This window comes from Aplysia californica, unplaced genomic scaffold, assembly GCF_000002075.1.
Source record: "Aplysia californica isolate F4 #8 unplaced genomic scaffold, AplCal3.0 scaffold00010, whole genome shotgun sequence".
NCBI classification, from domain to species: Eukaryota; Metazoa; Mollusca; class Gastropoda; order Aplysiida; family Aplysiidae; genus Aplysia; species Aplysia californica.
In genome coordinates this window covers 2,023,620-2,051,349 of record NW_004797280.1, presented here as the reverse complement: position 1 = coordinate 2,051,349, position 27,730 = coordinate 2,023,620, and the positions used below count along the sequence as shown (strand labels likewise).

Sequence of the window (27,730 nt, the reverse complement as noted above, 5' to 3'; positions counted from 1 at the left end):
TGCAGTTGTTGTATATGTACTTGAAACAAACAGTTTTTCGGACATGTTTATGAATGGGAAAAAAAAATTAAAAACATTAAAAACATGAGAACAATGAGGCACAGACTCAAACAGGAAGGCTGGAGATCTCTTTTTTAAATTTGTGATTTATTTCTCATACCACTGTTACTGTTACTGACACTTACTGGAGGCTGAAAAAGTCGTCTTTCAAGGTCCTATAAAGTTTTAAAATTTCTGTTTTCTTATGCATGTTGGGTATTTTAGGCAACGCATGTACAATATAGACTGCTCAGAATAAGACTTCATCGTACTTCACTTTTCAAAATAGCATATGGCAGAGTCTTACACGAAGCAGTCGATATATTATTGTTAAAGAAAGAGAGTACTCAGGGATGGTATTGAGAAGTTCACCACAGAGTTTCATCACTTTAAAAAGTCACATATCAGTATTAGCAGTTATGCTGCCTCCATACAAAGCACAGGTTCTATACTAAATAGGAATCTTTTCCTCCTTTCAATTTTCCCAAGAGGTGCTCTTTCTACTTTGGAGCAATAAATTGAGAGTCATAGGACTTTGGAATTAAGTGTTTAAGATTGCTCCGAAGTTCTAATCTGCTTTAAGGGGAAAGATTGTCTGAATCAATGTTCTCTCTCTTATTGATGGTGGCGATGCTTTACAATATTTTAAATTACCCTATCACTATTACATGTAAATAGGTGAAAGATTCTTCTCATTAATTTTTTAATGCTGAGGCACAAGTGATATAGCACAAGAGGACCAAACTGTCTTTGCAGCTGCATCATACTGATGATATTGATGACTATAAATATCTCCCTTGAAAAAAAAAATGAGCATGTTTTTTTTTTATTTTGAAAAAAAAAAGTATATATTTTGAATGTCAATGCTGCTTGTGTGATATTTGATTTTTGTGGTGTGGAAAAAAAAGTTTTGTGTGAACGTGTATTAGTATTATGATTGCTTTTTCTTTGTTTTTGTTTTTTCCTGATGTTTTGGATTTTGCTGGACTTTTGCTTGTTTTGTTTTCTTTAAAAAAAATATAATTTGGCAATATAAATTGGACATTCTATTAATGATTGCATTTATAGCGTATATCCACTCTCAGCAGCTTGGTCTATGCACTTTACAACTATTATTACCCCCAGCCGACTCTAAAACACTCTCGGCTTCCCGGGAAGCTTACAGTTACAGTTACAGTGCAAGCTACGGATTTTACGCTCTAAAACACTAACAAACTGACAACATCTTTCACTGTCTACAGCCAGGTGCTACAATGTACCCATTTCCACCTAGGTTGAGTGAGGAAGACCAGAAAATTTCCTTCTTGTGACACCTTCGTTATTTTTAGGCCTTCTTCATTTAGTTTTGCTTTATTGCAAAATTATGTCTGGACTGATTTGTCTTGAGACAATCTCAAGGTAATTAACTCCTTTAAGTATCATTACTTGACTTATGATTTATATAAAAAATATGATGAACCAGAGACTTCAGATGTTATGAATATATACTTGGAGACCTTTATTGGATGGTGTATTTATCCAGATGCTTTTGATGTTTATATAGATTTCTTCTGCCTCAGCTACTTTTTGCTTTGAGGTTTTGGTATGGTGCTTTTGTTCTTTTTTCCTTCATGTGCATTTAGTTTTATTGAGAGTTTTACGGCACTTCCAATACAAATAGATAGTGTAAGTGTTTAAGATTAGAGATGTTACTGGAGAGCAACTCACAAAAAAAAAAGAAAAGATAAAGAGAATCGATGTGCGATAGGAAAGAAGGAGCAAATCACACCAGTGTGCCCGCCAACTAACCACGTTGTACTTTTCAACAAACACACATACCTTGGAGGATGAGACTGGAAGGTCCTACTTCTTTTCTTTCTCTTTGTTGGATCTATCTTGCTTTCCCGCATTAAATGACAATAGTTGTGTTGTTGTCCTGCTCACTCAATATTCATGCACACTCATGATATATTTTGTATCATTGAAGGTGAAATCGTTTTGGGGGCCCATCTACTTGGTCTAGTATTCTTACTTCATGGCATCTAACATTTCATTCACTCTAAGTCATAATTGAAGCGGAATGCATTATCTTACCATTTTCTAATTTCAGTTCATGCTAGGAACTTTTCTTCAATTCCAAGTTTTGTACTTTTGTACCTGTCAATAGAACGGCTATACTATAATATATATATGTGCCTACAGAAAGCAGGCAAAATTTATTTCCAGTGCATGAAGTCATTTTTCAAGTCAAAAAGTGTACAATTTCTCACGTTCGTAGCTGCAATTTTTTTTTACAATAAGCTTATCTTTTGGTGCTCAATGGCATATTAAAATTCAGTAAAGAAAGACTTAGTTTCATGCTTCTAATTCTAATGAATTTTTGTCTAATTTGAAATGTCCACGATATAAGCACTTAGTTTTTCTCCAGATATATGAAAGAAGCATATGATGACCTCTATTGTTTGAAATGTTTTGTAAAGAGGCCTGAAGACGCTTTTATGGTGATACATGATAACTAAAGTCAGGTGATGCTAAATTTATACAGCACTTGTTGCCTCAAGGTAAAAGATCAAGGGGATGACCACATGGAACCTGGAGAAGAGTCCCAAAATTGATGTACAGAAAAGTGGGAAGACATGGAATAACATCAAGCGGCTAGCTCAGGGTAGGGAAAGGTGGAAAGTGTTTGTTCGTGGCCAATATTCTGATTCAGGGTGAGAAAGGCAATGAGGATGATGAGTTGCCTCAATATAAATACTTTCCAATACCTATAATACAGTACTTAATACATCGTGTAGAGAACTCACTAAGGGGCTGAAAGAATCAGAACACTTTGACCTTCTAGGTAAATATTTTCATGAAACTGGAAGCTTTTACTTTTACAAATGCCAAAAGAGGTAGTCTCATGTTTCCAAAAACCACAAGTATTACTCTATCACCTCCTGATCGCCATCTGCAATTTTATCCATATATACTTCTCAACTATAGAGATCTCTTACTTTTATCTGATCATTCATCACTCTCTTCTGTTCATAAAAGAGGGATTCACTGTACACTGCATATTGCTAACTCTGTGATGCTATCCATAATTCAGTTCAAGCTGAGGTATGTTGTATAATTTTACAAGTTTTTTTATACTACTGTATCAACTTATTCTTTCCCTCTGAATGTCTAAGTGGATTATGTTAATCACAGCTCCATTTATTTTATGCCAATAAACTTTTAAGCAAAACTCGATCTGGCTGGATTTGTTGTTATTATGTTGATACATACTTTACTAAGATTTTAGTTTTAGAAATGACAAAAGACTCAAGGGTGCAGCTGTTATGTCCATTAAAGGGATGGGGCTCTCGAGTCTAAAGCAGAACTTGTCATCCTTTTTATAGCCAGTGCCCCTTTTTGTTTAACCCTATCCGTACGCCCTGGGGTAATTTTGTACCCCAGGGGTTGTATTCTTCACATTTTAGAATACTTCTAGAACGAAGATCTCCTTGAAACTTAATTTCTCATAAAATCATTTTGACCAACTGCTATTGCTATGCAAAGCGTACGGATCGGATTAACAAGTAAATTTCCTCTTTGAAAGTGGTTGGTGGCACAGAGTTCCCCACGTCGTATGGATACGATAGTAAAATACAACGCACGGATAGAGTTAAGGGGGGCTAAAATTTTCCAACCGCCCACCAACAATATACAACACTCTGTAACTACCTTGTTGATCCCCACAGCCCACCAAAATAATCAAATTGCCCACTAGTGGATGATGCCGCCCAGGTTGGCAAGCTCTGGTCTGGGGTACTGCATTTGCCTTTTGTGACAATGTACCATGGTTTCCTCTTTTCATGCAGGAAATGGTTCTTTCTTACTTCTTAAAATCTGTGATCCAAGTACAGGTAACGTGGTCTTCTCAGACTAAGTAGAAATGTTACAGTTCTGTGAGAACCCTGTACTCACGGATGACACCTTCACAGATGAAATAGTAGAGGAAAAGTAAGCCTACCAAAGCTGGGCTGGCTGCCTTTGATAAACTCTCTATCTTTACTGATATCATACAACCGTTATCCTGTCCAAGCATATCCTTGTACCAAGTCTAGGCAAAGTAGATCTCTCTAAAAGCAGAATGGCAACCACTGCACATTGAAACTCTTAACAACAAACACTGAATAGATCATTTAAAAAGTGAAGTAACAGTAACATTTACAGACTACCCCAAAAAACACTCAGGAGTATAATGTAAATAATTTATTGTGCACAGATAGCATGGGACAGGCTTCTATGATGCATTCTGGCCAGTGATGGCTTCAGTTCCATCAATCAGTGTATGTAGAGTAAGGCCTTCACCTCCACACAGGACATGCACAGAGCCACTGAAAAAGAGCAAAGCAGAGTGTCATCAAGACAATTGCCAACAATATAACAATCACAACGTAACAATATCAATAAAGTTAACGTCCTTTTGAAAAGAAAGTCTGAAATTAGAAACTGAGGCATTCAATTGAATTCAGTTGAATGTCAATTAAAGAGACCACATTGAGAGAGATAAATGCTCTGTTCGTAGGAAAAATGCTATTCCTTTGGGTCTAGTGCTTGCAGCCACACAAAAAAATGCAGTAGGTGGGTCCATTAGCCAACACAAAAAAAAACCTTCAACATCCAACAACACTAAATAGCTTGGACAGGGTAAGAGTACATCTGACAGGCCATCGGCTTATCTAAAAGCACTGATTCCCCAAAAATGTACATTCCCAGCAAGAGAAATACTTTAACATTTTGTAGGTATGACTAGAGACATAAGGAAAGTGCAACAAAATCTCTGGTGTTTCAACCCTTTGTTGTTTCATTAGGTGAGGAGATCCTGTGTGCACTGAGAGAGCATAGTAAAAAGAAAGACACAGGTACAGTGCAGCCTCTCTATAACGACCTTCGATATAATGGCATCCTCTGAAAAGCGACATGGTGCCCAGGTCCCGATTTTTTCCTTATATATCATTAGTAATTTCTGGTTGCCTCTCTATAAAGACATTTTTTTCTGGTCCCGATGATGTCGTTATAGAGAGGCTGCACTGTACTACTAACCAGCAGGATGAGGAGAGTAATTCACTTGCCTAAAACTCTTTAGCCCTCTAGTTGAGTGTGGGTATACATTCCTTGTGTCAGCACTGATCTTCAGCTAAGCTCATTACCCAGTACAGCAGTCTCATGTCTCAGTGTAATGGACTCGAGGTCTAGATCTAGCCCATTTGTGACATGACATTTCATACCTTCAATCATGTCACTTTTCTAATTTTCGTCAATTCCTATATCTGTATCCCCCGTCCTACTCATAATTTCGAATAACTTGCAATTTTAAGTTAAAAAATGTAATTCTATTCCTTTTAAAAAGTAATTTTGGTGGTAACGTATTGCAAGCCTAGCAGTAAAGTAACACTAGCAAATTTGGTACTGATAAGCGTGCGTTTTATTTCCGAATACGAATCCACGTAGTGCCTGCAGCTAAATCTCCGCACAGAAAAATTAGAGCCAGGTGATTGGCCTGAGGTACATGTAAATTTCTTGAAATGTTATGGGCAACCAGGAATGGGAAATTTTGTGGACTTCCATTTCTGTGACGTACCAGGGATGCCATAAGTCAACAAAAGGGTTAAGATTTAAATTTCTGTAACAGACCTGAACTCCCTGCAAGTATCTGAAGTGGAATACACTGGGCGGTATCTCTGTGCGAAGTTAATAGGGCTTTGTAGACCTAAATAGGGGACAATCAGTTACCTGAACTGACAGATATCCATGAAAGAGACATCAGACAGATTCGAATATTTGCACTGTACCAGCTCCAGCTGAGAAAGAAACAAGAGACATAAATATAGAATGGGAGTTAGAGTTAGACACAAACAGTTCTGACAATTAAAGTAAAGTCTAACAGTAATGGCAAAGAGGAAAATGACAGACAGAAAATACAAAGGAAAAGGAGAGAATAAGGACCAACCTGCACTTATATTTATACAAAGTTACTAACCCCAGTTTGATTCAGTCTATCACTTTTTCAAGGGTCAAGCTTGAAGCATATAAGGATCCACTCAGACTGACGGGTCGAATTTTTAGGTTAAAAACGATGATAATTAATAAATCACTGACCTCATGAAATGGATGAAAAAAGACAATAATACTTCAGTTGACTACACAAAATGTCTTGAGTCACAAACAGACATAAAGGAATTTTTGTTAAACTATGACTTTGATGTTTCGAAGAACTTACAATGAGTCTGAGTGAAAGTAAAAGCTGCTCTCAGATCTCTTGGCATGTTTGCGATTACAATTTTTTAGGAACACTGAATTTATTGTCTTTTTCCCTTTCTCTGCAAACATAATCCCAATTGTAGGAATTGATTAAGTATAATAATAATAGTTCGTCCATCAATGTCTGACAATGACATGCGCATCTGCAGTGGAGAATATTTCTGGAGCGAAATAGAAGAAATAAGGAATAATTGTGACTTCTGCTTTAATGGCCAATGAGACCAAATCAGGATGAGAAGAGTTTGCCACATCTTGAGCATTTGACAGCTTCATTTCCACTTGAGGAAGTAGCAGCTTGCAGGCTTCTATCTTGGCTTCAACATTTTTTATTTGTGAAGTTTCTTATATATTTGCTGCCCTTTATGATTGCTGCTCTCCAACTGGGTCTGTCATGAGGATGGTTCTCCCATGTCAAGGGATAAATGTTGAAGTCCTTTAGACACATTTTTAAAGAAAGTGTGATTGAGGACAATTCAGAATACAATATTGCCTTTAGGACTCTAAAATCAGGCATTCTTATGACATTGCCAGTCCAATAAAGTTGAAAAAGTGGGCAAACAAAAATTAGGGAAAACTCACATGCATACTCTTTTCTCCATTGCAACGCAGTCTCCACACACAGATTCTTTGGTCAATAGATGCTGAGACCACAAGAGATGGATTGATAAATTTTATGCCTGCAAAAGAATATAAAAGTAAAAGACCTTCCTTTCTGAGTATGCACATCTTAAATTATCTAGAAGATCCCATCTAAGAAAAAGAAAAATCAGTCTTATTAGACAATAATTAGCCTATTGAGCAATGGGGCTTTAACCCTATCTGTATGCCCCGGGGTCATTTTGTACCCCCGCGGTTGTATTCTTCACATTTTATAATACTTCTAGTATGAAGATCTCTTTGAAACTTTCAGTATTTCCCCAAAAATTATTTTGACAGACTGCTACGCAAAGCGTACGGATTGGATTTACGAGTAAAATTCCTCTTTGGAAAGTGGTTGCACAGAGTTCCTACATCGTATGGATACGATAGTAAAACACGACGTACTGACAGGGTTAAGAATTACCACTTGTCACCTTCATTTCAGTGCCAGATCAGGATTTAAAGCTGTCCAGTCATGAATGTGAACACCAGGCTTGAACACGATCCAATTTCTCAAAAGCCACTGCTCTTTTCTCATCCTCATTTCCACAAAACAACAAGACTTTCTCTATTACAAGCTGATTTAGTGGTCTGGAAATGTAGCACACAAGAAAATAAAGCACCTTCGAGCCACCTCAGCTCTCGTTATGAGAGACACCTTAAACCTTCAGCAAAACATAGAAGCATTGTGACCACTAGGAAAGTCACCATTGTGTTTGGAACTGGTATTAATGTTGCAAAAGACATCCTGTACGAAATTGTCAAATAAATACAGATCATGATAATACCAGTTTTCACAACACAAACATACAAAAAGAACTTGTCTTTTTTCAAAACAATAAATTGATACTTTGACAAGTCAAAAAAAGGGCTCACCAGGAAAGCAGAACCTACTATGACCCCCCCCCCCCCCTTTCACCCCATCCCACCCCACCCCCGCCCCATATGACACCCTGGATACTTAACTCATTCAGTGCTACGGACGAGAATACTTGCGAAGCCTGGGCCCCGTCCACATACTACCAACAAGTATTCTCGCATTCTGCCTCGCTATCTTTATCGAATGAAAATGGATTGGACACACCCTGAGGAGACCCCCGTCAAGCATCATCAGGCAGGCTTTAATGTGGAACCCACATGGAAAACGAAAGAAGGGAAGACCAAAGATGACATGGAGATGAGCGGTACAAGCTGAAATTGAAAAAGCGGGGACATCATGGAAACATATAGAAAAGGATGCTCAGGACAGGCTTCGCTGGAGTAATGCTGTTGATGGCCTGTGCTCCACTGGGAGTTAAAAAAGGGCAAGAGAGAGATCTTTATCGAAAGAATTACTCTTTCTAATCCATACCAAGTTATTTTACTAATCATGATGCATTATGGGAAAGGTCAAGGAGATATTTTTTCTGCTCGAACAGCCATTGAGTCTGATAGTTTTTTTTTATTTTCGAGGGTAGACCTTATTTCATGTTGCCATAACAAAACTGCCCAGTATATGAGGGGAGTTCACAGCAGGAGCGCTCAGCACTGAATGAGTTTAAAAAATGATATCAGTACCTGTGACCTGTGCTGCATGCGCACGGTGCTGAGTGACCTTGCACAGAAGATTGACCTGGACACCTGACAATTGGCACAGCTGAACAGTCACCGCATTATCATCCCCTCCTGATGCCACCAGGAACTGTGAATCTGAGACAACATGGACAGTTTAGAAAAAAATAAAGGAGAAGTTAATTTTGTTTCCAGACCAGTACAGAGTAGAGAGGGAATTATTGAACAGTGAAAAATTATAAAAGTATTATGAGAGTATTACAACATAAGCGAACATAGATCTGTATATATGAGAAAAATGAATGATTTAATTTTGCAATCAAAATCAGGATCATAGTGACAGTGGAACCTGCTCCTACGGCTATCTGTATAAGACAATCGCCTGTACAAGAGGCCACTTCCCATTCCTCCCTTGTATTTTTTTTACACTATAATGACATTGTATAGGATGTCCACCTATCTAAGATGGCCACTTTTATCCTCAACAATAGGTGGCCATTTTAGACAATTTTGACAGTATCAATTTGCAAAATCAGAACTAAATATGCTATAACAGATTGTTGAGTACTATTACATGAACACATCATTACATCTCTAAACCTCCAACATCTTCACCACACCGAACAAACTGAGCTCTCACCTGAGACTTGTAAGCTGTGCAGGCTGTTCACACCTGACTGATGGGCTGGCAATGATGCAAGCGGCTGCCAGTCTTTATGTTTATCCTCTTTGTCATCCTCGCCCTGCCTTGTGAAGTCTGTATAGTCATCTGAAACATCTCCTTCTTCTTCATCAGTCCCAGCCTCACATGAACCTGCCTTGGACTGGTTCTGTTGTCCTCTTTCGCAGTGGTTGTCAGGGTTTTTATTTGTCTTTACTTTCCCTCTGTGGTTCAAGCTTCTGTCATTTGTGCATTTCTGAATAACCTCCTGTCCCAACTTCCATACAACGATTTGGCCATTTGTGGAGGCAGACAGCAGCAGGAGGGTAGGCTGTGAGTCAGAAGTGTGCTGTAGGTGGTGGGTCACTTTAAGAACACAGCCTTTGTGGAATGAGCTTTGAACAACAGCTGAGAAATTCTGTGTTGCTTCATCAAACAAAAGAACCCTGAGAAGAAATGAAGAAAGTGCAATTGCTCACTTTATCTAGATTACCTTCACAATGAATCACAACACACGCACACAACAGGCTTTACGACAGGAACCATCACCAGACTGATATTGACTGAAAAGGGTGCACTAAGCAACAACCTGGAGTAAGACTATTCTCTATTTTTAGACTTGCTTAGGTGTGATTTGTAATTTTTAATAAAGGAAAAAGGCTGGAGAATGCATCTGTAGGAGCGTTTTTCTTCTTCGTTGAATATGGCAGCAATTTTGTTTTCCTCAAATTTTAGATCACATTTAAGAAGACAAATGGGAATGTACAATAAAACGGCCAGCATTTCAATTCTCTTACCTTTCAAATATTACTACCCAAGCAAAATGGAACAATCAGACAGTAGAAAGATTTTAAAAACGAAAAAAAAAGAGAAAAACTTTGCCTTTGTCTTTATTATTTATCAGCAATGCACTGACTTTCACCCTTCAATATGGTACTGAAGTGATACTTCCAGTTCGGCTTCAAAAGCAACTGCTACAAATGAGACTTTTTAAATAAGTAACAGGAGGCTCTAGTGGTCTAAAGGGTAAGCATCTCAGTCAAAAGACTTACTTCCTTTAAATTTTCTCCTTTTGCCCCATTTCTTGCTCTCTTTTTTTTGTAGAGATTTTACACCCCTCGCAACAGCATAAGGTCATATGAGCGCCAGAAGATTAGAGGTGTTACAAGAGAGTACCAAACATTTTTAAAAAGGGAGATAAGGACGATAGATGTTTGATAGGAAAGAAGAAGCAAACCACACCAGAGCACCCACCAGCCACCCATCTTGCTCTCTAGTCCCCGTCCTCTTCCATCATCTACTTTCCCCTCCACCCACCCTCACCCCTGGCCACCTCTCTACTTCTCTCTCCCTTACTCTCGCCTCTTGACGCTTTCTACTGCTACTTATGCCTCCTTATTACTGTTATCTTTCAGTCACACCCCTGATCTTATGGTACCTAGCCTTCTCAGATATTGCCCCCCAAAAATTTTGGAGGTCGCATGTTCAAGTTGCGCACAGTAAAGATCCCTTGGTGGTCCTAACATCGATAAGAGTATGCTTCAGTGACAACTCAAGCAAATTCCAAAATTCATTCCTATTACCAAAACCGAACATACATGTACTCTAGTCAGTATTTTAAAATATATAGAGAGTACTTTCTAAATCAGAATGCGTCTGCCTTAAACGCATAAGGGCCCTATGGAGTAGGAAAAATGTGACACATGTAAAAATCAGTTTCACTTCAGGTTGAAGAACCAGTAGTCGACTACCCCTAAGAACTAGAAGAGAACACATCACGACTGACGTAGAGAAACAGCAAACCTACCTCAGAACACCATCTGAGCCTGCCAGAGACACCAGGTACAGTCCAGAGACATGTCCACCACTGGCTGTGTCATCACGCTGACTCCCTGGCTCTAGCTGGGAGACTGTTGTGGCGGCAACACTCATCACTCGAGTCTCCGGGTCCAGCCTCAGTTTCCGAGTTTTCCAAGAAGAGGACCGTTGCTTGTGCCTGCACTCACCAAGGAAATGTGTCGCTAAGTGTTTGTAGGAACAGATCTGCTGAGATCTGCTTGTACTTGTGCCAGCTCCACTTAGTGTGGGATCAACAGCTGAACCAGTGCTCACAGAACTCAGACTGACTCCATGCTTATCACAGTCGATGCTGCTAGGCGTCTCAGTCACAGAAACAGCATGTTTTGTCAAACGTGAAGTTTGGATTTCATTCATCACATCAGCTTCCTCTGTAGCTTCTGACACTACACGTTCGACATTTACACGACCTCCATAGCTGTGACCTCCTCTTCTACACATTGGGGGCATGACTTGCAACTTCCAGGCCCGTAGTTCAGCTCGTCCTCCTCCACTGAATAGGACAAAAGAAGTCTCTTTGTCGGCATGATCCCACTCCAGATCTGACCGTGGTGGTAACTTGTGGATGCCTTCACATGGAACAGCAGTGACACAGCGCACGCTGGAAAGATGACCTTTTAATGATGCAAGAGGTTCCCATTGTACCAGTCCTTGGTCATCTGAGAGAAGTGGTAAAGAATGAAACAACCTGCAATTTGCAATTTCCTATTAAAAATTAAATAAGTGTGACAAAATTCAATACTTAAACGGCAGCAAATTTATAGTGAAAGGATGTAAAAGCTTTCTTTTAAAAATGTCAGGCACAAAAGAAAAAAAATCTTAATAACAGAAAAGATCTGAAAACAAAACTAGAAACATATATGTATATGACACGGAGTCCAAGTTTTATACCTTTTAAAAACAAAGGGTGGCACTCATATGACCTTATGCAGTTGCGAGCACCGTAAAACCTTCTACTATAAAAAAAAAAAAAAACAAAAAAATCCAAAAGAAAACAAGTGTCTTAAAAAATGAATATACATTTGAACCTGCATCAACGGTCACCTGTCCAATGACATCACCTGTCCAAACGACCACTTCCCACTCCCTCCTTGAATTAAAAAAATATTATAATGACACTGTCTAAGATGCCCACCTGACCTGTCTAAGACAGCCACTTTTCTCCTAGACGATGGGTGGCCATCTTGGACAATTTTGAGTGTACCTTCAAAGGCAAAAATTGAGTTTCTAAAGTGAAAATGAGACATGAGATAAACATCGGACGGTCAAGATTAGAACAAAAGGATACGCCGCATCACTCCAACACTGAGGCTGGTGTCCTCACTGGCTGTACAGACTAGAGGGGCCCAGGTGCCTGCAGACAAAGGAGTACTGATGGATTTACTTAAGTAGGACTGAGAACATAATGAAGACTTTTCACTAATGCAGTTAGTTACAGTGGAGTCTCCTAAAACTGAAATCTGAGGAACCACCAGATTTTCTTCAGTTTCCAGGTTTTCTTCAGTTCAACCACATTCTTAGTTTAGTGAGGTTGCTCAAATAGAAGGGGGGGAAAAGGAACTTTTTTCTCTTGGTTTACCTCTGTTTTCAGATAAAATGTTTTCGGTTAAGGTGGACTCCATTGTATTTCTAGCATAAAAGTCCTGAAACATGATATTGGGTAGTGGGGGCACGAGTCCACAATAACATTAATGATTAGCTAAAACTTTTCCCATTACCAAGAAGACAGTTTGAGCTAAAGAGAAACGCATCAAGACTGCAAAAAAGAAGTTTGAAAAAGGATATGGAATGATAAAGAATCTACCACTGCCTGTATCAAGACAACAAACAGAAATTTTATTAAAACTTTAGACAGAAGAGGAAAAGACTTAACTGTATACACATCAAAACAATAACAAAATGTTATAGGGAATAGATTTAACCTACTGGCCTCCCGATCATCTGCTCACGAAAACAAAATCACTTGTCACTAAAGCAGAAAACAGGCAGTCCAATACAATTTACGAATACCATGAAATGTGTAATTGTTTACCTTCCTGACAGTGTACAAAACCAATGACTGTCGCACCACTCAGTTCTCTGCCATGAAGAGGGGCCTGAAAAGTTCCAACATTGAAAGTTTTATATCACCGCGAGGCGACCCTAGCGCATACCATCCACAAAAGGCTACGCCTAAACTTATATTATATTTCAAATGAAGAAAAGGTTGATTCTTCCTTTTCAGTATTCTTGTATTTTATCCTAGTGTCAATTTCTTCTATTTCATTATTTTGACAATCCCTTGATTTCACCACAATGCCTCACATTTTCAAAAGTGACGAGAGGAACACCAATGCTATGATACTGATTTTTAAAAATATCTAACTCTTTATCTTCGAAGGGGGGAGGTCAACCCACTATGCCCTGCCCTCTTCCCTGCCCTCTTCTGGTGCGAAATTTAAGTGGCACATACGTCACTAAATCCATCATTAAATCAAAATAAGAGAACCTATTTTGATAGTTCTTCACCTAGGTAATGAACTCCTAGTAAAAGAAACCTCTTTTTGGTAGTTGCTTAAAAGTAATTTGACGTCGAAGACGTTGTAAAGGAATGTGCCCTAGCCATTGTCAGAGGCTCATCTGCACAGTGGCTCCGACCGTGAGCCACTGGGAGCGGCTTGCCAGATAAAAGGAGTTAAGCTCAATCAGAAACAGGTTTCACAAGAAGATTCAAGCAGGTCGGGGCACCTGTGCTTCAAAAACAGAAGTGAGGTAGAAAATGGGCACGTGGGGAAGAAACAAAATACTGACCCGAATGATGCGCTGCTTTGTCTGCCGCTCACTGTCCACTAGGTACACAGCTCCAGCCTTCAAATAGACAAATCTGAGAACTCCGTTCTCGTGACAACACCCCCATGACCTGTGACCTCCGCCACACTGCACCGACATGATCTGCTGGTTGTATGTGACGCTCCAAACAGTGAACTGGGACTGCAAGTCATGACATAAAATATATGCGCTATGTCAGATCATAGAAAATATTTTGAGTAAACACTTCAAAGTCAAAGTGCAAAAGAACAGAAGACTGCTGGATTGGGAAACTGAAGCAAAGATACTAAGATCACGGAACTGAATAGAAACAACAGTAATATTTCCATAAGCCTATAGAATTAGATTTCATGAACATAAAGGAAAAATTCTCACCTCCACAACATAAAAATTGTTGAACTTGCTTCGAGCGAACAAGTTCTAATAAGTTACACACATCATTTACTAGCAATTGATTTGATAGAATGGAGACTGGAGCTGTTAGAATCTATTGCTACAGACCAAATCTTGTCATGTCAGAGGTGGACATGGGAGAACTTACTGAAAAAAATCCATACACCAAGAGGTCTCCGTTGTGCCATTCCAATCTATCAATCCATTCCAGGCCTTTCAAGATCTGTGAAAATTCACAAAAAGAACACCTTTGTGATAAGGCTGACATTTTCTTGCACAGCAAAATTATAAATTTCACATGTTTTGAATTCTATGATAAAATTTAAGTTTGTTGTGGGCAAACAGGTTAACTGGCATTTGGTGATAATCATCCTGTCCAGACAGAAAGACACCCCGCACCCACCCCCAGATTTCGTGATCATGCCCTGATGAAAATGTCATTAGTATGATGACCTGAAGTCATACTAGAGACACACAATGGCTTTTCTTTAGGACAACTAAGGCAAAACATGAAAAACATGAAACAAAATATAAATAATTAGCTGTGTCTACCCTCAGCACAGTCTAAGAAACCAGTACTACAACACGGCACTAGGTGAAACCAGTCTAGCTATTACTACGACTGAATAAGCTCCCTGTCACTTTTTTTTTTTTTTTTTTTGGTAAGTGTATTACAGCGCACGCAACTGCATAAGGTCATATGAGCATGCGGGAAACATGAACCATTTTCATTTTGGTAGGAAATTTTGAATTTTGCCCAGGTGGCAGGCGAAGCCTACTTTTATTGATTTTAGATTACCAAGGGATATTTAACGAGCGCAACTTGCACACAGGACCTCCGAGATTGTTCGCCCTTATCCGAGAAGGCTAGGTGTAGATCTTTCCTACCAGAAGATCAGGGGTGTGGCTGAAAGACAGCAGTAAAAAGGAGCCAAGGGGTAGCAGTAGAAAGACTGCAGAATGAGTCAGGAGCCAAGAGGAGGGGGCAAAGGAGGTGAGGGGGTGGTGGAAGAAAGTGGAGACGAAAGCAGACGACAGAACATTGCTAGAGAGCAGGAAAGGGGGTGAAAGGAGACAATTTTAGAGAAGAAAATGTTTTTGCAGCTACCTGGATTCGAACTCTGTGTCTTTGAATGAGAAGTGAACACCTAAACCTCTAGGCCACGAGAGCCTCCACTCTGTACCTCTAGTCCCCATCAAGAAAGTATAGAAGTCAAATAATGCACTACCTTATTTCCATGCAGTTGGCTGAGTGCTCCGTTCTTCACCTCCCACTGCCTGTAGAAGCCGTCTCTCCCTGCTGTGTGAACCCGACCATCTCTGTAACAGACGTAGGTCACACCGGCTTTACTGTGGACTTTCTGAAAGGTTTGATGTGGCAGCAGCTGAAAGACAAAAAGACAGAGTTACACAGAGTAAATATAAACAAGTTCACACTAATGAACACAAAAAGTAAGTTAAGCTCAAGTCAGAGAGAGGAACAGAGCCTCAAAGAAATTTTTTTTAAAGAAAGAAAATAGGCAGATTGATCAAACCAGTGGGAATAAACCAGAATCAATTGTTACTCTCAAACCTGGACCTATCAAATGTGTGCAAGTCGGGGCTAAACGACTGTGAGTCAGGTATCATGAGTAACCAGCAGACAACAGTTACAGAGCACTTAGTGTCAGGATATTAGATATTTGCATCCTTCAGTTCAAATAATTTTTTTAGATTCATGAAAGATTTGCAGCAAAAGGGTAAAAGCTCAATGAGCATATATAGAGTACAAGTTAACAATCTGTCCCTTCCTACACAGAAAACAAAAAAACTTAAACAATAGGACATGAACAACACATTCAGGATTTGCAATAAAATATTTTTCTTATCTTTAAAATTTTTTTCACAAGTGCATGCTGAATAGAGGACAAGCATATGATCAAAACAAAAAACTAGACCTCCTGAAAGAAAAATTATTTTTGCCAACAACCCAAATGACACCAAACATATATTTTTACAAGACTCACTGGAGTAGTTTGGGAACCATCTGCATCAGAAGTATTTTCTGGAGAGAGGGTGTACGAGTGAACAGAGCCATCTTTGTCACCACACACCATCAATGCAGGAGCCCCACGAGCTGGGCCATCGGACAGTGGCACCATGCAGGCCGCAGTGACCCATCGGTGTTTGGAAGGAGGCAAGCTCAGTTCCCGTTGGGTCAGGATGGACATCTGCTGGCCCTGTGTCTCTGCAGGGGACGAAGTCTCTACTGTCAGCAAGTGCTGTAAGAAAAGACACACCCTTTTAGTTATAGTTCAGATGCTGCCATTTTTACCTGGCGCTGCAAATGTATCGTAACTACACTCTGTCTGTCCTCACTCCCCCCCCCTCCCCCCGCCCACCCTTCTTTAAGCATCAGCAAATATAAATGTTTCAAGGTCCCACGTCAGGGTCAATCTGGGTTAGTTGGAAACAGCATTCAATAAAAGAGATGTTCCCCTGATGTGCAAATTAGAGTAAAAGACATTCGTTCACAAATGGAAATTTATATTTCACTCAAATATATCAATCTCATGCTTAAAGACTGATTTTTTTTTTTTTAAAGGACTGGTTTGCTAACAAAAAAGAATATTGAAAATGATATGAAAGCACAAAAACTGAAAAAAAATTAACTGAATAAATTAAATGTATTTGCCCAAAATTGTTTGGATAATCAGCTTATTTCTACTAAGCTAGTCGACAATAAAGGTAAATTTACTCACACAGTAGCCCAGAGGTCCCGATATCACCAGACAATCCACATCTATCCATGTTATGCCCAGAACCTTACCAGAAAACACAGTCTTTTCACAACTAACAGTCTCACCAGACTCTGCAGCAGTGGGAAAGATTGAAAGCAAAAAATGTGTTCATATGAATTTTACACCAACAGGATATGTCTGCTCCAATTTATGAAACTGACACAGCATTCACGACAAGGTCAGTAGACAACAATTGAAGAGTATGCAGCCTTCTATCAGTCTTACAAGAATTGTATGCCTCCAAAGTTACCATAGATGGTAGACAATAGTATATCAGATCAAACATCATTGCCTCTTGTTCCAAGTTATCAATAAATGTCTAGAACAAAATTATTGAGCGCACTGAAAAATTCGTAACTGTCTGGGGAATGCCCTCTATTTTACTGATCTATTTTACATTTTTTGGAAATTTTTTTTAGGATCACTGTTTTCAAAATATTGTACTCTAAAAAAGCTTTCTGGAAACTCTTTTCCATCTACATTACAGTCAAAGGCCGACATCTAAATAACAAACATGTGTTTAAGTATCAAAAACTGAGTTTCTCTATATCCACAAGTTCCACATACAAAGCACTACATAAAAACAAAACGAAATTGAGAGAAAAAAAGAAATGAATGTAAGATCCAGCAACAATATAGTGGATAAAAAAACCCAAACAAAAACAAATAAATAAACTCTGAGCAATCACCTAGTACTTTGATAACACACAACTTTCCACTGATACTGCCCACAGCAAGACTCCTGCCATCGGGGCATGGGCTCACCACACTGTACGAGTGGAAGTCTGCACCAGACAATAGCTCGGAAAACTGCTGCTCTGATATGTGGTAACACAAGAGAGACCTGGAATACAATCAAGCACATTTAATTTTTAAGAACAAAAACGGTTAATTACAGAAACTCAATGCACAGATGGTCTTTCAGTATCTGCTAAAGATTCTAGAATCTGATGACACCAGAGTAAAAAAGCACCACTACAATTTATAATTAACCTAGTCATGGACTTAGAAACATCAGGATCTATAAAAACCATTAGCAAATAACATGGCATCAGGTCCAGTAAGTCCAGAAAACGCTCCTGTGTGATCTTTTTTTAGTGTGATGATAAAAATTACAACAAAAAAAGAGGTGTATTTCACTCAGAATTCTATGATATAATCTTGACAAGACTTACCAATGAAACAGAACACTGTTTTTTGTTTATGATAGAACAAGAAAAAAACAGTCTGAATCCAACTCCATAAATAAAAGAAAAAAACAAAAAAGGGTCAATTGAGTCAGTAAGAAGATAAACTTTTCAAAGAAGCAAAATACAAAGACTAGACATGATCAGTCCTTGTCTTTCTGTGGCTCAGAAGCTACATATTCTTGCTGTTTTTATATACCGTAGAACATAGCTATAGCGGGACTTTTAGTTCCAGAAGAAAAATCCTGCTCTTGGCAAGTTCCCGCTATAGGAATGCAAAGGGGAATTACCGAAAAATCACACACTATACACTCTCCTCTTCTTTTAGTCTTTTTGGCCTAGCCTAGGCCTAGGGCTATATGGCACATCACTTTTGGAGTGGCTCACATAACGCATCTCTCCGCATCATCTCTTTCTGCCACCTGTCACACCTCACTCATCACTGGATTGGCTAATCACCACGCCGCTGACTGCCTGTTTGGAGCCCACCTACAGCCCCCCCAACACCCTTCCCCCAGCTAGAGCTCACTTGATCTCTCCTGCTGTATCAAAGTACCGGCCTTTCCTTGCCCTGTTAAACACAAGCACAGGTGAGTTCACATAGACCAAAAAAGGAGATTCCGGAAAGGCCCCGCTGCAGCAGGTGCCACTATAGTCATGTTCTGCTGTACCAGCTGAGTCTCTGCAACATTCTTTGTCTTAGCTGTAGAAAGAACCAACGTACCCAGAGTTCATCATGACCAGTACCATGTTGTAGTTCAACAGTGTGACACTCCTTGGAAAGTCTTCTTGTCCATGACACTGAAACATAGAAAATGGGAACATAGAAAATGGGAACATAGAAAATGGGAACATAGAAAATGGGAACAAAAACTGCATCCAAGAGCATAATACAATCAAACCTGCTCTGACGGCCAGATGCATAACACAATCACCTGTACAAACGTTTACTTCCAATTTCATTGTTTGCATTTTTTTCACATTATAATGACGCTACGTAAGACATCCACCTGTTTAAGATGACGGTTTTTCTCCTCGACATTGAGTGGCTGTCTTAGACAATTTCGACTGTATTTTTAAACAATACAAAAAAGTCTTTACACACAAACTTTACAAAAGCAGTCAGTTTCATCTTGAAAACATTTGAGCAGTGCAACCATCATAGATCTGAGACAAATGTTTTTCCAAGAAAACCTTTTAGTATCCCTAATGGAGAGAACACATGATTCACCGAAAACACAGCCACTTACACGTGCCGCTGATGAGGGTAGTGTCAACACTGTTTGAGACATCTGCTTGTCCCTTCCCTGCTCCAGTGACCACATGCGCACACTGCCATCTCCTCCTCCAGTAAACTGGTAGATTTCAACAAGAAAACAAATAATAATAATAATAATAATAATAATGATATTACTATTAGTATTAAAAATAATAATATAACAATAGTAGTAATAATAATCATAATCATAATGAAAAGTTGCATTAATACAAAAGAACTGAGATTACAATGTAATACAGCCTCCTTTAAGACCCATCTCTACAGAAGCACACAAAATCTTACTATGCCTCATATCCCTGATATTTTTTAAATCTTAATAAGACTCAAAGGTATCCTATGCCTCAAGCAAATATAATCTTGACTTTATTCAAGAAACAGGTACAGGTTCAAACTCAGAGAGCATAAGAGGACTTTATAACGTGATCATCATACTACCTGAAGTATGGATTTGACCAGCAGGGTCACATATGAACACAGCAATACTCAGGCACATTGTGCTACAACTCACACAATGTGCAGCTTCAATTTTTCATCTGCTTCAACATGAAAGAGATTAAACCAGGCCCCAGAGACACACGTACATAATTATAAAAACAAGGCAATTGAAACTTGTGTAGAAAAAAGAGGAAGCAAAAAGGTAGTGGTCACTTTAAAAGAAATTAGTGCATTAATAACAGGACAAGTGTAAAATAATAATGTAAAACTGTACAAATACTCACACTTCAAAGAGAAGAAACTAACCTTATAAAAAAAAAGGCACTGGATATATAAAACAAAATAAACTATTCACTGTTCATTATTAACACATGAAAGAATGAACCATAGGGACTGGGCACTAGTCATTCAGTCTGCAGACACAAAAAAAAATGCACCACTGAAAATCCTCACCAGATTTTTCTCATCTTCTCCGACAGCCAAACTCCATATACTACGACCCTGAAACCGAAAGAGCAGTCAAGAATATAAATTTTATAAAACAAATTAAACAAATTTCTGATAAGTATCCCAGCAAAAGAAAAGATAGTACTTTCCCCTTCACTTCTTCATCTTTTCAAGATAAAACACTTTCATGCATAAGATTGGGAAAAATAAATAGATCTCACAACTTTTGAGTGTAAAGAATGACTCACATCACATACAGCAACATGATTGTATAAGCTCAAAACTCATATCAAAAGCACAAATAAATTATGCCACAAAATGTTAGGATACATAGCCAATCTTTCAGGCAAATTTAATTCTCATGACAACACATTATCACATGTAAAACTTTTTCAACAAGATTCAGTTCCTCTCAGTAACCTTTAGAACCTGTAATAATTATAAACATCCTACAACATCACAGCAAGTAACTCGTTAAAACAAAAAAAGGTTCAAGAAAAACATCATCAGACAGAATTTTGTTTTTGTCGAATAAACACCAACCTGATGTCCTTTGAACTTGGTGATAATGTTTCCATCATAGTCCCACACATTGCAGGTGGCATCCTGAGAACAAACCCACAAAAAAATATTCAAGCTATTCAACCATATTACAGACAAATCTGTAATAATGAAAGAAAAAAGAAAGTGGCAGCTAGTTATGACTTATTCTTTCATATTTAATTAGTTCAAAATGTCCATCAGCAGTCTGGCAGTTGTTTGAAAATGCTGCCCATATGCCTTTTTACATCTTTTCTACCAATCTCTAATGACTTTTTATCCTTCTGGATTTTCCCCAGAACTGGGACAGCAATTATACATTTAGGTATCCCTCTGTAACTCAAACAAAACTGACCACAAGAATGGTTGCGCCACAAAATAAATGTTCTTGCAAAGTATCTTGAAACGGCTATTATTTATGTTCAGTTAAACATTTTGGTCCAGATTTATAACGTTTCTCTCAGTTCACATCATCTTACCTCTCCAACACTAGCAAAGCAGGTGGTCATCAACTCAACATCCCAGACACGAGCCGAGTGGCCAAATAGACACAGAAGGAGGGTACTCTCCATAGTGTTCCAATCAGAAGGCTTCAATGCGGAAAAGTCATTGCACTGAAATGTCAACTTCCACAATCGAATACTGCGATCATCAGACGCTGAGCAAATTTTGCGCAGTTTGGGATGGAAGGAGATAGAGAAAATAACTCCCTGTGAATGAAATAGAAAATATAAATAAAGAGCAAATAAAAGTGAGTAAGTAATAAATAACTTAGCAAATAATAAACAGCAAAGAGTATGGTCTGTAAAAACTCATTGAAATAATCAGCTATGAAAACTTATTTCATGTAGTTATAAATTTTCACTTTTTGGGGAATTTTGGGGAAGATTTCATTGAGTCAATAATTCTTTTAAAGTACAGGTCCACTATAAAGATGCACTACCATGTGGGATTTTGTCATATTTCTTTAATTTACTTTTTTCTTTTTAACAGGGAAAAAGGGGGAGAGATGGTGGCCTGAACTTTCGCCACTAAGGAGAAAAGCAAAACATTCATTCAGCTTTCAACACCAATAATAATAATACTGATAATAACAATAATAATAATGATGATGATGATGATGATGATGATAATAATAATAGTTCATCCATCAATATTTGATGATGACCAATGCATTGAGAATGTTTCTTAACCCCTTCACTGCTGAAAAATTTCCATCAACATCTGTACCGACATGATAAAATGTTAATTCTTGGAATATTTTAACACAGAGAATTGTTTTAGAATAAGCAAAAACCACAAACGGTAACTATACCAACTAAAACTTCTTTTGTCAACCAGATTAAACAATATGAGAATACAAGCCAGAACACACGTCTACTCAGCAGTGAAGAGGTTAAGTGAAACAGATAAAATAAGACAAGGTTTAAGTTGACATGTGACCCTGCTGTGGCCAATGAGACCAATTGAGTCAGAGAAAAATTAGAAACATTATGAGCATTTAAAAGCTTTATTTCTACTCATGGATGTATGCACTTTGCAGACTTTTCTTTTGGCTTCAGCATTACACCAATGTCTATGACACCAAAGACTTTCCTCAGCATTGCACCAAGGGCATAAAATTTATTTTTAAAAATTTATTTCTCCTCAGTCCTCTCAGGGGCAACATACCTTGTGGCCAGAGAGCGTGTGAACAATATCCACAGGCTCATCGAGGTCCTGAGAATTACAATTCCCCACAGGCCACAATACTATTTTATTGAAGACTGTGCCAGCAGCCAGAACCAAATCACTCCAGGAGTCCCCAATAAAGTGAGCACAATATCTGAATGCAGTTAAAAAATGTAAATTTGACTTGTTCTAACATTCATACATTCTTGCACGACCGACTCAAAATCAACAAAAAGATACAAAGGTCTGCATTATACACAGAATGTAGATCTCTGAAAAACATGAATTTACTCAACACAGCTGAAATGATACTAGGACATATTTAAGTCAGTGAGACATGTTTTTTCTTAGAGACACCATAGCCACAACATACTACAAAGGGTACTGACATTCTTATCATTTTAATCACAAAAGAACACAGACCGGATTCCAGTCAGAATTTAGCCCCCCAAAAAAGAGAAAGCAGCACCTCACCCTAATGTCATCACCAGACTCAAATGAGCCCTTACTTTTTCTTCATTTCTCTGCAAAATTTCAAAAGTAATCAAATCTTGGTTCTAATCCATGCTGCAATTGATAACAACATAATTCAACAAGCTGTTGCTTTCCAAAGAGTCAAATGGGCGAGTGTCATTCCAATTCCTAAGACAGCTGGGGGGTTTTTAAGCCTATCTTAAAAATTTTACTGGTAATAATTCCTTCAGTTCAAGGTAAAAATCAATTAAAAACCTTGTCACAGCAGCTTGCCCCAGAAGAAGTACAAATGTCTTCTTCTACTTTCTACTGCCAGAGTTTTTTATGCACGCTCCATGTACACGAGATCTAGAGTATTGTGTTCAAGTGTTTAAGAATACAAGGCTCTCCATCACATCTATCCTTGTATTAGGAGCTTGAAAAAAAAACAACACAGGACCTCATGTGACCCATGGAATGTGCAGCACAAATCTGGAATTGTTCCCTACGCTTAGGCAGATACAATATTTACAATATCTTTTTCAAGAAATGTTCTATTCCAGAGAGAAACAAAGATTTAAAAAAAAAACAACCCCAAAAAACAGGAGTCACAGAAAAGACCACAAAAGGAGTCATGGTGCCATCACTGAAAACAGATTGAAAAACCATTGTTCAAGACTGTAGGAAATAATAAACTTCTAGAGCATGTACACTAATTGAGTTTAGTAGATGCGTACAGTGAAAACAAAATAAAGGATACAGTATACATTTCTCTGTGCAGTGCCTTGTCCTTGACACCTTGTTCTCCTTCCAGTTCCAGTGAACGACAGTATTATGAGCCAATGCTAAGGCAACAGTGCCATACTCATCAGACTCCTGAAAATAAAACCAGGAAATATTTCTTTTTAATATCACACTTTAAATAAGCAAAATATCAAATTTACGTGCAAAGTTTATTGACAAAACCACTATTGTTAAGTTCCCATTCTTCTGCGGCCTTGTATGGTTGGCTAACTGTAAAACTAATTTCAGTAAATCTGAGACTGCACATATTTCGATAATTTGTCAGTGATAAAAAAAAAAAGAGCCCTACTGTTCTTCTATGGGATGAGATAGAAAATGACTCAGAGGTGAGAGGACGATAGGATAATTACTAATATTGACAAATTGGTGTATTCAGAAGAATCAAGCACAAATATATTTGTTGATAGTTGAATAACCTACCAGTCCTCAATCAAAATTTAAGAAACAACTAACAAAACCACCTGCAAATATGGAATAAAATGGATGAAAATGAATAACAGATCAGACTGACCTTGTTTTATTTACCAGATAAGCCCAATTGTATAGGATTGGGTACAAGAAAAAAAAAGAGAGAAAAAGGGCAACATAGGATACTTATGATAGCCACCTGTACTTATAAAATAAGAGCATAACTAACCCTTTCACTCTTGTCTTGATCACATAGCCACCTAGCATCCCATATCCAGTCCTCGGCATGAAAGACATCAGATACAAGATTGATGTCACTTTTCTTATCCTCACTATCACAGTTTGAAAGGGTAACTATGCGAGCATGTTTAGCTCCAAAAACACATAGACTATGCTCATTTCCATATGACAAGCCTGAAACCAAAAAAAAAAAATGTTAAACGACAATATACAAATATAAAAATCAGACTTACACTAAATCTTATCAAGTTCAATAAGTGTAGTCACATTACTTTTTACCCCACAAATAAAACATTATTTAAAGCTAAAGAACAAAATTAGGTATCATCCTTGGGAGAAATGAACTACTGGGTGAATATTAAGGTTGTCACTGTGCGATGTGAACAATCTGTTTTGAGCATTTTACAAAACAAAACAAAAACCCAAATTTACTTACCTTATTCTCTCTAAAAAAAGATTTTTACGTATCCAGAGATGCAGTACATTTACAAGTACCTCTATAGAAGTATGAGAATTTTGTATAAAACTGAGTATCCATGTAAATCATACAGGGAAAATTAAATTGCTGTTCAATACATTTTCCAATAACACTGTTTGTACAAAGGTACAAATTCCGAGAGAATAGGCAACCCAGTAACTGTTCATCAGCAGGAAAAAGATAGAAAAAGATAACAGTTTCAACATAATCTTCTTCTTCTCCTCCTTCTTCTCCTTCTTCTCCATCACGTCACACTTGAAGTCCAGTATTTGTTATATATATTGGGCCATCCTGCTCCGTTCATCTGTCGGCCCGTATAGCTTCTCCTGTAGTGTCAGTGGGGATGGCCATGTTTCCTGTTTCAGGGCCCTGTGTGTCTTGCAGTGCAGAAGGATGTGTTCCACTGTTTGGTCCGCCTCTCCACACTGGCATTTTGGTGATTGTACTAATTTAAAACATCTGTACATTATATTTTGTCTCAGTCTTGTGCAACACAATAAATTACAAAAAGAAATACATAGCAGTAGAAGTATTACTTCCCCATTAACACAATTTAGATCATCTATGAAGCAAACTTTGACTCTGCCTGTCAGGGCCAACCCGAGCTACAAGGGATATAATTTCAGCAGACAAAGGGAGATACAACATGTAGATCTAATTCATTCTAAAAAAACCTCTTTACACAGGAATCAAACTCACTTTTTTGTGTGTCCCAGAGATATTTATGAATTACCTTAAGGCTACATCATAGATGCTGCTAATTCAAAGCATCTAGAAATACAATAGATTAAATTAATCTCCTCAGTATACTATAAATTCCTAATGCTCACCATTTGTTCTTGACTCACCTGCTCTAAGACCATGAACAGAAGAGCCTACAAATATCTGTTGAGTGTTTTCATATTTTTCAGAAGCCAAGTTGAAAATGGTGATCTCGGAGCCGCATCCTGTGGAGGATAAAAACAAAAATTTTTCACACATGACGTAAGCATGACCTAAAGACTACTTTTTTCATCATACCCTTAAAAAAAATACTATTCAAGCCTGAGAAAATTCAAATGAAATCATGGTTCAAGAAAAATAAAATCAGTGTCAGAAAAAATATGATCAGAATGTATTCAGTATCTCAAGGTATACAGTTGAACCTGCCTTAACGGAAACCTGTATAACGAAAACCTGTCTTTAAGGAATCTCCCCGCTTCCCCCTTCATACATAATATATATATTCCTCTGTTTAATTACCTCTGTATAAAACGGAAACCTGTCCAACGTAGAAACGATTTATAAGAAAAAATTTGCAAGTTTGGTTCCGCCGACATTAAACTTAATGCCATGGCCATGCCGCTGGGCGAGGAAGGGGAGTAGGGGTGCAATTTGGGGGTAGATGTTACCCCATCATGTGAGCCTTGAGTGATGAAGATTGTCAGGATGGTGTGGGTGTGAAATCTCACCAGTGCCAGTGAAAGTACTCCAGTAGCGAGCCACTACGGAAACTTTCCTGAGTAGCCAGAAACCAGAGAGGTGTGAAATTAAATTGACCAATGCCTGCCGCCCTGATTGAACGGCCAGCCAAGAAAAGAGTTCCTTAAATCGTTGTTACATGGCAGTGAGGGGTGGCATTGGTTGACTGAGCTTGTGATTGTAATTGTTTCACCGGTGGGTAGAGCTAAGGGTGGAAGCAAAGGAGATGTTCAAACATTTCTGTTTTTAATAGGACAAACAGTGGTCCTATGAAAGGCAAGCACTGGTGGTAATAAGTAAGACTGATGCATATCATTATCAGACAGGATAGCAGTTGAGAGGTGAAGTTTTGACCACTGCCATTGCTTGCCGACAGGACCCTTGATAACACCAGCTGGGCCTTTGAAACCCCCTTCCATCTCCCCCTAAATTCCTCTGCCTAAGACGGAAAATATCTACTAAGACGGAATTTTTTTCTAGCTCCTTTGCGATTCCGTCTTGTAGTTTGACTGTATTCAGTAAAAAAGAAAGCTTGATTGGAGCCTCCTTAGTTGAAGATCTACCTTGCCATGGTCGCCTAAGTTGTAAGTTCCACAATTTCGGAAGTCTAGAGTAGCATGTACGTCCTTTTGATAGCACAGGGAGAAGACCAAAGGTGGTGGTGTTACACATTTGAATTGTGACTGTGTGTGGAGGGGTGGATTGCTTTATTTTGCAGTGTCATTTGGACTAAAGAATTTTGTAACAGTAAACGTTATGATGCACAAAAGTAATTCGCAAAAGCAAGTGACCAGACTCAGAGAGACTGGCCAGACTAGATTCTAGATCTAATCTAGATCTAGATCTTTTTAAAAAATAATAAAACATCAGTTTTTTTGTTGTTGTTTTTGGTTTGTTTGTTGTTGTTGTTGGGTTTTTTTTTGGGGGGGGGGCAACGCCTACAAGCCAAGCAATTCATGCAACTTCAACTTTAGGAGCCTTAACTTTAATCATCAACCAGGTGGAGCCATAGGAAACAAAACACTTTTCATATACCATACTGATGCCGACCAGCTGGAGTTCTGAGAGGGGGGGCTCAATTCAATAACTTGCCTGAGGCTCGAGTCTTCAAAATTCAAAGTTAAAAGTTAATCAATAAAATTAACCTAGAGAATCTAGACTAGATTTACCTATTATGAGTTTGTTTGCACATGCTGTAAGACTAGTGACTGGTCCTACAAAACATTCGAGCTGAATGTCCATTTTTTAGTTCTTTGTCTTTGTTTTGGTTTCGTAGTAGCCTACATTGCAACTGCTACTGCCCCATGCTTTCCATGATCTGCCTCA

The 27,730-nt window shown here is 38.4% G+C and overlaps 1 protein-coding gene across 3 annotated transcripts; it reads right to left on the bottom strand.

Moving 5' to 3' along the window:
* Nucleotides 1-251: 251 nt before the first annotated feature.
* LOC101852063 (WD repeat-containing protein 6) lies at nucleotides 252-27,730 on the bottom strand. 3 transcript variants are annotated; one of them, XM_005089897.3, is made up of 24 exons: nucleotides 27,574-27,730; nucleotides 25,792-25,890; nucleotides 24,455-24,639; nucleotides 23,774-23,889; nucleotides 22,561-22,714; nucleotides 21,369-21,599; nucleotides 20,893-20,955; nucleotides 20,356-20,403; nucleotides 19,439-19,543; nucleotides 18,913-18,989; nucleotides 17,691-17,845; nucleotides 16,963-17,072; nucleotides 16,228-16,482; nucleotides 15,451-15,606; nucleotides 14,370-14,444; nucleotides 13,811-13,990; nucleotides 13,053-13,116; nucleotides 12,309-12,374; nucleotides 10,971-11,679; nucleotides 9,143-9,609; nucleotides 8,509-8,640; nucleotides 6,892-6,989; nucleotides 5,785-5,852; nucleotides 4,246-4,385 (listed from the first exon to the last, which is right to left on the bottom strand). In XM_005089897.3, exons 1-24 carry the CDS (start codon nucleotides 27,644-27,646, stop codon nucleotides 4,292-4,294), a joined length of 3,780 nt encoding a protein of 1,259 aa, XP_005089954.1. In that variant the 5' UTR covers nucleotides 27,647-27,730; the 3' UTR covers nucleotides 4,246-4,291. The 3 variants fall into 3 exon arrangements, with proteins under 3 accessions (XP_035825994.1, XP_005089954.1, XP_035825991.1); XM_035970098.1 differs by having other exon boundaries at nucleotides 16,237-16,482; XM_035970101.1 differs by lacking the exon at nucleotides 6,892-6,989 and having other exon boundaries at nucleotides 252-4,385.

What these genes read in the sequence shown, in the direction of transcription:
- LOC101852063 (XM_005089897.3), bottom strand. Translation starts at nt 27,646, where the DNA reads ATGGACATTCAGCTCGAATGTTTTGTAGGACCAGTCACTAGTCTTACA. An exon ending in GCTTTGCTAGTGTTGGAGAG is followed by an intron (nt 20,956 to 21,368) that starts GTAAGATGATGT and finishes GTTTGTTCTCAG; the next exon opens with GATGCCACCTGCAATGTGTG. An exon ending in TACCCTCATCAGCGGCACGT is followed by an intron (nt 18,990 to 19,438) that starts GTAAGTGGCTGT and finishes TCTATGTTTCAG; the next exon opens with TGTCATGGACAAGAAGACTT.